At 33.4% G+C, this 12,291-nt stretch overlaps 1 protein-coding gene across 12 annotated transcripts in view; it reads right to left on the reverse strand.

Moving 5' to 3' along the window:
• LOC144963026 (uncharacterized) overlaps positions 1–12,291 on the reverse strand; it is a 98,684-nt gene that overhangs the window by 18,416 nt on the left and 67,977 nt on the right. For 4 of the 12 annotated variants that reach the window (XM_078896602.1, XM_078896609.1, XM_078896610.1 and 1 more), the window contains 8 exons: positions 6,288–6,362; positions 5,513–5,678; positions 5,112–5,230; positions 4,279–4,441; positions 3,485–3,543; positions 1,949–2,066; positions 1,272–1,439; positions 85–145 (listed from right to left, as the gene is read on the reverse strand). In XM_078896602.1, the coding sequence (XP_078752728.1) occupies positions 85–145; positions 1,272–1,439; positions 1,949–2,066; positions 3,485–3,543; positions 4,279–4,441; positions 5,112–5,230; positions 5,513–5,678; positions 6,288–6,362 (929 nt within the window). Of the gene's footprint in view, positions 1–84; positions 146–1,271; positions 1,440–1,948; positions 2,067–2,367; positions 2,503–3,439; positions 3,544–4,278; positions 4,442–5,111; positions 5,231–5,512; positions 5,679–6,287; positions 6,363–9,410; positions 9,735–12,291 lie in introns of those variants that run through there. The other 8 variants (XM_078896601.1, XM_078896606.1, XM_078896605.1 and 5 more) reach the window with 5 other exon arrangements.

Consider the following 12,291-nt stretch of genomic DNA (forward strand, 5'->3'; position numbering starts at 1 on the left):
ATGATAAATTATGAAAGGTAAACGTGATGTTGCAATGTTACGACAGTTAAAAAACAAGTTTAGAAACAATAAATATATACTTACTTGCTACTTGATGTGAACTTAGTATCCAATGTGCCATCTGTTTCTGATGCCACGGTATCACCTGGCAATAAAAATTAAGGTATTTGGTATGTGTATATACATATATTATATATAAGAAAAGCAAACCTGGCCAAAAATATGTTTTTAAAATTAAAAATCCCCCCCAACCCTAAAAAAAAACTCCAAACAATCAATCATTGGTGTAAAATATCAATTTATGACTGAGAGAGACAGAATTGGTGAAATGACAATGGAGAAAATTAAAATCTGTGTAACAAGTAAGAACGTCATACCATGAAATAAGGACCAGCATGAAGACAACTGACCTCCAAACAATTAGTGAAAATAGCTGCTGTGACAATCAGAGGTCTATGAGTGACTATTGCCAACTATTACAATATTATGAGGGTCCAAATCCCATCAGTCTCTTTCAGAGCAACGAACTTTCTTAAGACCAAAAAAAACCCCCAAAACCTAGACTCCCAGAAGAGCACTGTCACTTTGATCAACAACCCCAAGTATAAAGTCTATTGGTAAACAATAGGTCAAAGACATATAACGAAGTCGTGCATTTCCAATGCTTTCCAATGATTTATTCATTATTCCTTATTTTATTTCCCATATCATAAAGCATAAATTGCCGGCAGAGGTCATTTTTATACTAACTCTCACAATACCTTTCACTATCTTGAGAAGTTACTCATTTATACCTGAGTTGAGTACTATAAATTACAATTGAATCCCTTTTTTCTAAAAAGCTTCTGCTCAGTGAACATAGCCTGATACAGCTACTTTTGTGGCTGGTTCTGTCTTCTTTTAAAGAAATTGGACATAAATTGGGATGAATTTCAAGTTTCTTCTAGAATGTGAATCGTATTAAATCCACTCTTATTGTTGTCAAAAATACTCTTTATTCTCTATGTTCTCCTACTTGTTTTTTGTTTTTGTTTTTTGTTGTTGTTGTTTTGTTGGATTTTTTTTGGGGTCTTTAATAAAGGCTTTTAAAAATAACTATTGAGAGTTAAAATATCCATAGATGTTTGTCATCAAAGCAAGCATTTCTTCCCTTAGACATTCTGATGATAAGCCAATGTCCACTTTCAATATAAATCAGAAAACATGCCAATCAAAGTGAATACCAATCGATTTCACAAGTTTTGCTCAAAATGCAAATAATGATGACATACCATGGGTTGCAGGATGGCCAGACTTCAGGGTAGCCATTGTCTCCAGTAATGATTGTTTCTCTTTCATCTGGTTTGAGGATGTTTTCTCCAATAGAACAACTTGCTCCTCTAATTTGGTTTTCTGTTCCTTCAGCATGAGGTTCTCTTTATCGATCAGATTTAGCAATTCTATACAAAAAGAAACAAATTGAAAAAGCACGTCAAAAATCATAAATGACAGAATTGTTAATTTCTTGGATTTCTGATTTGTGATAGGGTCCCAGACAGAGCTGCTATATTCTCTAGTGTTGGTCTAACAAAGGATTTTTGTAGCACTTTAATCATATTTCTCTTCTGCTGTTATATAAGTTTCTTCTGAGGAACCCTAAAGTAGAGTTTGCTTTTTTTTTTGCAAAATCTTTCCAATTTAGTTTGTTAGTTATTGTCAATCCTAGATATTTCGCCTTGCTCACTTCTTCTAGTGCAGTGATTTGTATTGTGCATGTTGAATGTATGATATTCCTGTTGTTTTTGAATTTTAGAATCTGACACTTCGAGTATCAGTAAAGAGGTTTAATTTACTACACTTTTTATTTTATAAAATGAAAATATCCTCATGAGTGACTCTCCCCACATTATGGAACCTTGGCAATAACTATCTTGACTATAGATAACATCAAAATGATAACAAAACACACCTGCTGTTTTCCTTTGACAATCTTCATCACCTATACTTGATAGCAGTTCTTCCAATCTTGCCACAACACCATCCTTTTCTTCCTTGACACTGATCAAAGATGTTAATGTCTCAGTTTTCTGTGTTTGGTGGGCAATCATTATCAAAAAATTAGTAACATAAAATAATAATCATGCATAGTTGTTTAATGATCTTAAACTCGACTTCAAATTGTAAATTAAATAACTAATACTTAAAGTCTGATGAACCTAAATCTTTCTGTAAGTTTTTATTTGAAGGTAAAAAATGAATCATCAACAAATGACAACAACAAAAAAGAAGCAAGATGATCTTTCATTTTTCTCTTTCCTCAATAAAATAGCACAACAGTAGCAATAATGATGAGAAGTTCATGCAACTGTATCATTTATAGCTGCAAACCTTGTGGCCGACGTGGAACATCTGATTGACTATGTGTCTTCGCTCTATTCTCATTTTGTCACGACGATGGGATGCCTCAGTGTCCCATGATTCTCTCATTTCCTTCAATTCTCCGAGCACTTCGGTCACATCAGCCTGCAACAAGGCATCCTCCCATCAGACATAATACATTCTGATATATCAATTAGGATGCACAAGATGCTCGGGCAGATCACTGCAAACAGGGCTGACAGCTAGATTTTACTTCTTGAAGGATCCAAGGCACATGCAAAGGTTTTCAAGAGCTTGTGGGCAAGCACACTGATCAAAAGTTTTTTATGAGTTGACCTTCCCAGTTACAACTTTAGCAGATGTCAGTCACAAAAGGAGAGGCAGAGAATAATATAAGCTTTTCATGACTGCAATGCAGGGGCTCTATTTTACTAAAAACTTTCCTAAAGTATTGAAGATAAGATCCATATTTAAAAGTTGTTTTTTTTTCAATGGTGATAATCCTTTGATAAACATTCACGAGAGAAAAAAAAATCTAAACAAACAAGCAAACAGAAAATAAAATAAAACAAGAATAAATGTTAAGCTCCTTAGATGAAACATATTAGAAATACCATGGCATAACGATGCGAAGCATTCTTCATGAACTCTTTGTGATGAACAATGAAACTTGTCCTGGAAGCCTTTAACAAATGACTTCTCTTGTCAGTTCATTAACTATTGAAAACCATGCAGACAACTCTTTTATCAACACTAATCATTCTTCACAGATATTTCACATTATGACAAGATGGCTTAAACTGGATGCAAATCATGCGTGAGGAGGAGGGTGAGGGGGAAACGACGACAACATGCAAGTGCATGCCATTAAATAATAAAAATCATTTACAACAAAATTTTCAATATAACTGTTGACTTTAGGCAGTGTATTAGAACAAATAAAAAAACTTTTAAAAAAAAAATACAGATATCAGTAAAATGCTTTTAATTTTAATTTTTAATTTAATCTTTACGAGATTTGGGAGGAAATAACTTTGTCACTTAATAGAGAATTCAACAACGGAATAAACAACATTAGTACATGATTTGCATCCAGCCAACCCAGCAGTTGGTGCTTGTCTCTCACCGCATCGCTGCGAACATTCTCAAAGGCTGACTTCAACCGCTTGTTTTCTTCTTGCGTTTCTAAATTTTTAGAAAGAAGAAAGATAAAAATAAATAAAACAGGAATTAAGAATAAAATAAAATTGATAATGAAATGCTGCATGAATCATTCCACCTTATATCTAATTTTCAATATAGTCATATACAAAAGAAACTAGACAGTTTGTATTTGTTATCATCTCACATAAGAAAAACATATTGATAAATATATCTTTAGAAAGGAGATAAATTTTTCTTTCTGTTTATGGATCACATGCCTTTGTTGACACAAGTGAGGAACAGATGTGGACAGCAAAACGGGTTAGCACAAAAGTTACATGATGTAAATGCGCACCAAAATTATTTCAGATTTCACATAAAGATTACTTCGTGTGTCGAACTATTAACAATAACAAACTGTCTAGTTTCTTTTGTAAAAGACTATATAACACAACAAGAAATCCTTTTTCTGAGATAATAAATAAAGAAATAAAGGTAAAATTTGATAATAGCAATGGCTTTGAAAAAAATGGAATACTAGAAAACTGGTTTCTTTAAAAGACAGATTTCTAACATTTCAAGATACAAATAGATCAAAGTATATTTGAACATGAATTATATCAGAAGTCAAAAGTTTGAATATCCGATATAATAGAACAGTTCTCATATGGCACATTCATTCTTAATTACTTCCATGATAAACAAGAAAGAAAGAAAATGATGCACTTTTAATCTAACACATTTTCAGTCAATACAAAAAAAAAAATCTTAACTCACCTTCTAGGGATCGAGACAACTCAGATAGTTGCTTCTGTACTGATGCCATTTTCTCACCATTCTGTGCTTCTTGCTCCTGTTTTTCATTCAAGTCTTGGAGCCTCTCTACCTCTTGTTGAAGTTCCTCTAAAACTCCCTCCAAATGGATACGAGCATTTTGAGCCTGGTTGGAATATTTAAAAAAATCATCAGTTCACATTTATATTATTTAAAGAAAACAAGCATTAATATGAAGAATTAAGATTTCATATCACTTCCAGTGATAGACATAGATAGAAAGACAAACTGATAATGTACTAGGTTACTTAGAAGGCGAAATCTATCAAGCTTTTAAAAATTTTATATAAGTTTGAAAGCACTTCTGTAGGTATGCAAGTTTTCATGCATTTACACAGACAATATGTGAGTTAATTTTTCCAAATTAATACCTAAACAGGTCAATGAGAGTGTAAAATAACTACTACTGGCTCTCTAACAACTGAAAAGGAAGATTTGATCATGTATTATAATTAAGAATTTCATATCTGATATAAAAACACGTCTTTTTTTTCTTTTTTTACTGATATTGGTTCAAAGATTCCAACTATGAGAAAAGACTCAAATAATAACAAGAAATAAAGAATTCAAGTTTGAATATTGAAACAGAGCACAAAGGGGAAACTCAGTAGTTAAATCCAAAGAAGAAAAAGAAACACAGTTGATATTGCGACCAAAATTTGGAATAAAAGTAATCATCTGTTGTAAATTAAAAAAAAAAAAAGAAAAAAAAAAGAATTAAATATGAGACAAATTAAAAGAAGAGAAAGTTAATAAAGTAAATAAATTATATTAACCTTTTCTTTTTCACTTAGTGCAGAGGCTAACTTCCTCTCCAGTTCCCCCACTCTGTTGCTGCTGACATTTGGTCTGTCCGACTCTGGTAGAAGGCCGCTGTGCTGGGATCCACTGCTGGCTGGAAAATGATTTTGAAAAAAAAAACCCACAGAAAAAGACTATTTAAAATATAACGGACACAAATAAAAGAACAATGACTGACTAAGAAAGCAAACTTAAAATAAAATATTGACACTCACACAAAAGATACACTGAAATAAAAGAGAAAGCCTTAACAGTTATTTTTTAAAGAACTAGTATTTTATTCTTTACTTGAAAAATATAATATAAAGTATGAAGTATTATATATAAAGTATAAAATATATTAAATAATATTTAAGTTCATGGCACACCAACTTACCATCAGAAAGCTGACGCTCTAAAGCAGTGAGCTTTTCCTGAAGGGATTTCACTTCTTTGGCATGTCTCTCTTTTACGGTGGAGACTTTCTGTCTGTGATGTTCATGTAGGGAGGTAGCTTGTTGTTGTAGCTCCTCTCCCTTCTTTGATAATGCAAGCTCCAAATCCTGTAAATGTCATAAAATCATACATTGTCAATGTAATCATAATAAGTTTGGGATGACAGACAAAAAAAAAACAAGGAAAGAAGAGAAAAGATGGGAGGAAAAGAGATGACAGAAAAATCTGAGATGTATACAGATAGAAAGATAGACAAAAAGATGGTTACAGAGAGCCAGACAGACTGACAGAAAGATATATATATATATATATATATATATATATATATATATATATATATATATATATATATATATATATATATATATATATAGATAGATAGACACACGAACGCGCGCACACACACACACACACACACACACACACACACACACATATATATATATATATATATATATATATATATATATATAAAGAGAGAGAGAGAGAGAGAGAGAGAGAGAGAGAGAGAGAGAGAGAGAGAGAGAGAGAGAGAGAGAGAATATGAGAAATAAAACTAATGTTAAATTGTTAAATACTAACAAGGCTTGCTTTGGCTGTCTCTCTTCCTGTCATACCATTCATGTTTTCAATGCCAACATATGTAATAATTAAAAACCAATATAAAAAAAACAATAGTGACAATAATAAAGTAATGACTTCTGCTTAAAACTCACCTTGATTTTATGCTGTAATTCCAAAACTGTCGTAGAGCTAGAGTTGACTTCATCTTGGTTCTCTTTCTTTTGGCCCTATAACAAACAAAAAAAGGCCCTATGTAATACAAATTCTTTCCCATTTTCCCTCAACAAGCTGAATTGTATTGAAAAACCAGATCTTGAAAAAAAACATTGAATTTATACCCATTGAACTATAAATATTGTTTGCCTTGTTATGCTTCAAATAGGGACAGGATTGATCACGGTTTTAAAACTATTGCAATGAATAGCTGAAAAATAGAAAATAAATAAAATTCTGCAACGCTCTCAAAGAAATCGAATAGATCCTAAAGCAAGACAAAGTTCATGATAATGTACACAATCTTGAAGGGGAGTTGGCTTGATATTGTTTGATCAAAAATGTTTGCACATGCAGACAAGCACACATATGAAGAAAGCACTTAAACACATAGACACACACAATCACCTCCCGCCACCACCCTTTCTTACAACACACATAATACACCTTCACTATGTAAATTTTTGGTGACAAGGCACTCCTTAACTTTGTTCAGATCGTGCCCGTCAGCTAATTTTACTGACTATGCATTTAACAAATCACTTGGGGTGGAGCAAAATGATAATGCAATAAAACAAAACAAAACAAATTCCTTTTTCTTGCCACTGACAGCAAATTCTTGCTCAAGACTTGGTCGATCAGGATATTTTTCTTATAAAATCGATTATTCCTTGAATATATATGAGGGAGACAACAAATAGCAGTCAAGTCACAACGAGGGCAATTTGGACCATAGAGTGATATCTTATCTCACAAGGCTTCTTATCTGTGAGGGAAAAGCAAACACAAGCCACACAGTACACAGGGCTGGTCCATTATCTCCCTGGTACTCGTGCTACAAGTTTTCAAATAGTTAATCTTGCATTTCATTGGCTGCCCAAAATTTTATTTGTCAAGAAAAAAAAAATTTCCACTCGTGTAATATTAATCATTCCATTCCATGCGGGTGGCAGCCATTTTGGAATCTGTACAACAACGGCAGTCGAGTTGAATTTTTTTAAAACTTTCTTCTCTTTTTCTCCATTCTCAAAAAAGCAAAACATCTTACAGGAAATATGAATGGAAACAGTCACATTTGAAGATAACATTAAATTATATTTTAGGATGCAGAATTTCAAGCAGAAGAGTATTTGAATGTCATGTCAAAAATTATATTCTTTACATATTTAAGCCTAAACTTATCATATTCCAATATGCATTGACTCCAATGTCTCTTAATGACTATGACATTGTTTCATATTGATGAGATTAAAGAAAATAGGAATGCAAAATATTATGAGGGAATTAGTGATAATTTGTTATTTTGAAGAACTGTGGAAGGATTATGTTTTTATCACATTCTATGGCTTAAATTTAAAAAAAATAAATAAAATTCAAAGACTAAATGTCCGTCATCAAAAGGTTAGCTAGAATATCTTCCCATAGTGTCGATAAAGTGTGATACTTTGGCCACAGATTATTTCCGTCTCCTTGGAAAGTTATTCCTGCTTTTATTTTCATGCCCAGCCTCTAGGTTTTGGAGCAGTCATTATCATTCAAATGCAATTTGAAAATTTTTTTAAAATATTGATGTCTTTATGTGTCGAAGCATTATGAAAATAACCTTTCGGCCCTCCTCCTACAATCATCTTATGGCATCTTTAATTGGTCATATACCCTTTGTAAGTTTGTGTTGTGGTTTAGTTAGATTGAGGTGGGTTCTTATTTTGCAGGCATAAACATTTTATAATATTTTGTTCCTAAGTTTGAGGTTAAGATCCTTAATCAAGAATTTACAGATTATAAAGTACAAATAAAGAGGAAACAATCCGTCACCTCCTTATCTACCTGGTTTAGAGAGGTTTTCAGATCACAAGACTCTGGATCCGGGTGAGGTGACAGCGATTTTTAATCATGCAATAATTATGGAGCGAGTAAAATGCTTCAATGCTTGGTTCCATCCACAACATTTTTTTCAAAAATAGCATTACATCACATGGCTTTCACTTTTAGCTATAACTAATAATTTATTCAAAGTCACTTAAATCAACTTAAAGTGGTAGATAATTTAAAGAAATTGGTGTTAACATCTTTATTAAAAAATAGAAAAATAATTTAAGCAATCAGAATTAAAAAGCAAAATATTTTATGAACACAATAATTGATGTCCTATTTGTAAAGTGTACATTAAAGCAATATCCATAATTATTTTTATTTTAATGTATGAGCCGTAGACCAATAACCCAAGATGCTACCAAATTCTGAAACTAAATCTTCTTTACCATAAAATAACATAATGACTCCACATTCAAGATTTAAGGAATGGGTTTTAGAAGAAAACCATGACCAAATTTGTGAAGTATGTAATTTAGTATTCTGTCATTGTATTTCAATCAGTAGGTAATTTAAAATGCATAACCAGAAAATTCGCTCAAATTATTTAAGACCATTGAAAATTAAGATGGAAGAAAAATATATTGCAAAAACCTTGAAATCAAATTGTGTAGCAATACTTACACAAACAATAAATGGACAACCATTCAATGTCAATAAAAGGTAAATGTTATATTGTCAAGCAACAGCGATTCATTGATATGATCCTCTAGCATGAAATCAGGGAGAGAGAAATTAGTCAACAAGAACTATGAACTACAAAATAGGCTGTTGAACAGCCCAGTGCAGCAACCACAACCACCATCGTCACCACGTCATTGGTAATGGGTGTTGTGGAGTCCATGAGAGGAGTTATAACATCTTTGTTTGCTTACCTCAATCAAGAGCTAACAAAATTGCCAACTTCCCCACACTAAGGAGAGAAGAGTATATGGTGTGAGTGCGTGTGTATGTGTGTGTGTGTAGTGTGAATATGAATGTGTGTGATTAAACAAACCACGTCCTGTCCTGTTTCCCATTGATTCTTTAGCATGTGTAGTGTGGCCCCTCCATGTCCCCATCATGTTAGAATACATTATCACCTTCAACAATACATTAAAGCTTACATTATTGCTTAATAATGTGCTTAATTCACAATCAATATCCTAACAAGATCAAGACAGAGGGAAAGCAAATAAATTGCATCTTACCCTTACTGAACGGCTATGAAAGATGAGAAAGATGGGCTTGTATAAATATCAAAACTGTTCTGAAAATTGTACGCTCACTATCCTCTCCAATCCAATTTAATAGGGAAATAATAAGTTTGAGTTCTGTTGGTTACATCTCATTGCTCTGTTCTGTACAATTTACAAATCCAATTCAACTAAAAGAAGAAAACTTGAAGAAAAATTGTTCGCAACACTTCAAAATTTGACTGAAACACCCTTAGATTACTTGAAAGAATTCACTGAGTCTTCCTCTCATGCCAGGAATATGACTTTCTATGGCAACACGGTGACAAACTCCAATATAGCTAGTTTGCATGGTTTGTCCTCTTTCTTTATCAATCGCGTCCCTGATTCGTCCAGCTCTTCAATCATCGACCAACCAGAAATGAGCTGGATATAAAAGAAGAGAAGGAGGAGGTAGAGGTGGAAGCGAGGTAGAAGGAATATGAGATAAGAGATCCAGTCCAAGCAGCATGTTGTGAACCAACAGTTGGAGAGGTTGTGACTGAACGATGGCATTCGCACTCTAAAACTCTGTCTTCTATATCTTTCCACTTCACATAGCTTACTTGTTTGACTTCCGATGCAACAATGTAAACGCCTGATGTAACGAGAGTGATTGGATGTTAAGTGTTGGTCTTCGGGTTCAGAAGTCTGCACAAGGCCATTAATAAAACACAAACCTGTCGAAAATGTTGTGTATTTTTTAGAATCAAAACGTATCAGTTGCATTTATGACTGGCATCTTTGCATGTGAAGTCATCTTTAATGTTAAAAATCAGGAAGTCAATACAGTTTCCAAAATAGGCACTACAAAGATTTGAGAAAAGAATTCAAAATAGGAATATAGTTTTCTACGATACGTTCCTTCAAAATTTAATATAAATGACATTTTGATTTGTTCGTCTGAAACGAGTTGTAGAGCACAGAAGAAATATAAATGTAAAATGTAAACTCATAAAGTTGCCAAATTATTCATCAATATAAGCTCTCAGTATGTCCTCAACATCTATAGCCACAAAATCATTGAAGACATGAATATTGAAGGCTATGCAAACAGATGAACATAAAAGAACAAGGGCAGAGACCGTGTGTAATATTGACCAGGTAACAGGGACAAATTTAATGGTCCTTAAAGGTCAGTGAGATACAATACAAAACACACACACACACACACACACACACACACTTCCCCAATTCCATTTATTATCATATTGTGAGCACATTAGTTGACAGGAAGTTGACAGGAAGTGTGTTCAATTATAATACTTGACTAATCCAATAAAATCTTGAACTTAACAAACACCAATGGCTATTAAGACCTTTTAATTCCTTGTTCTTTAAATAAAAGCTTTTAAGCCAACCAATTATAACTCAGATGCTCTTTTAGATACTCCTCACCCCACATCCTCTTCCGTCACGTTCTATTATCAAAATCCTATTCTATACTATCAATATAGACTCAGTGCAAAACTGAATGGGCAGATAAAAAATAAGACCAAAGTGACACAAAAACATTAATTTAGACCATTAAGATCGCATTTCCCTTAATCACGCCCCCCCCCCCCCCTTTTTTTTTTTTTTAAATTATTCTTCTCACTTCTCTCATCTTACTATTATTTTGATGGTTATTTTTAAAACTTCTGAACATTCGCTACTCAATAATTCTTCAATATGTCAAATTGGGATTCATGATAATAAATTGTAGATTGAAGTGGGATGTTTAAAAATGTAAACTGCTTTACTGATGCGATCTCAAGGTGTCAATCATTAAATTTAAAACCCAGGGTGGAGAAGAGAAGAATGTGAGGGTGTCAAGTATGGAACGCGTTGGTTTGAATGAAGTGAGATAGGGTTTTGAATGGTCATTGAGCCATATATGCTAGGAAGGAAGCAGACACGCCAGCTATGGAGCCTATACTGGCCACCTTTGGGTGACCCCTGCTTGTTAGCTGGGCTGTCTACTAGCTGCAAGCTTTATGACCAAACAGTGTGGACACAATGTCAACAAATTTAGACTCAGTTTGCCCGGACGTATGATAAGGGCCTCAAATAATTATGTAACACCAACGCTAGCTTACTCAACTCTTCCTCTTAACACAAACCATCACACACGTTAATCAGTGGCTTGTCCAACCAGGCCTTTCCATGCCTCTAATTTTAATCCTATATTCAATCATTTATCCTCTTATCATCTACCCTCTGTTATCCCTTCCCTCTTCTACCCCCCCCCAACCACCCCCAACTCTTTCACCGCTCCAAACCCATATCTCTCTTGCAAAATTCATATCTGCTGTGGCTTGAATATCTATTCCACTTATAAAAATGACGTGTCATGCTAGACGAAAAATTGAGCTCTATAATTCTTTATTAAAAGATATGCATGTATTATTAAAAATATGAGATATCAAATTGATCATGGATTCTTTTTTTTCCCCGAAATCATAGAATGTTAGAGCCTTTCCTGATATTACAATAAAGTCTTTTTTCAGAAAAAGTCCTATTCTCAAACCCTCTACCTGCACACATCCACTCGCCCAGCAACTTACACACACACACACACACACACACACACACACACACACACACAAACACACACACAAACAAATAAACAAACAAACAAACAATGCAATGACAACACAAATCAAACAACCATTCATTGTGAATAAAGATAAATTAAGACCCATACAATCATTACTTGCATTGAAAAATAAAATATTCATTTTAAAATAAACATTTTTGTGATATTGCATTGGAAGTAGTATAAAACATGCTACACAATCAATTGAATTATAAACCCTTAAAAACGCCACCTACTACCCACCACCTGTGTGATAAGTGTCAATTTGACACAGTGATC

The sequence above is a fragment of the Berghia stephanieae genome, chromosome 1 (assembly GCF_034508935.2).
Source record: "Berghia stephanieae isolate SIO BIC M18660-M18661 chromosome 1, UCSD_Bste_1.3, whole genome shotgun sequence".
NCBI classification, from domain to species: domain Eukaryota; kingdom Metazoa; phylum Mollusca; class Gastropoda; order Nudibranchia; family Aeolidiidae; genus Berghia; species Berghia stephanieae.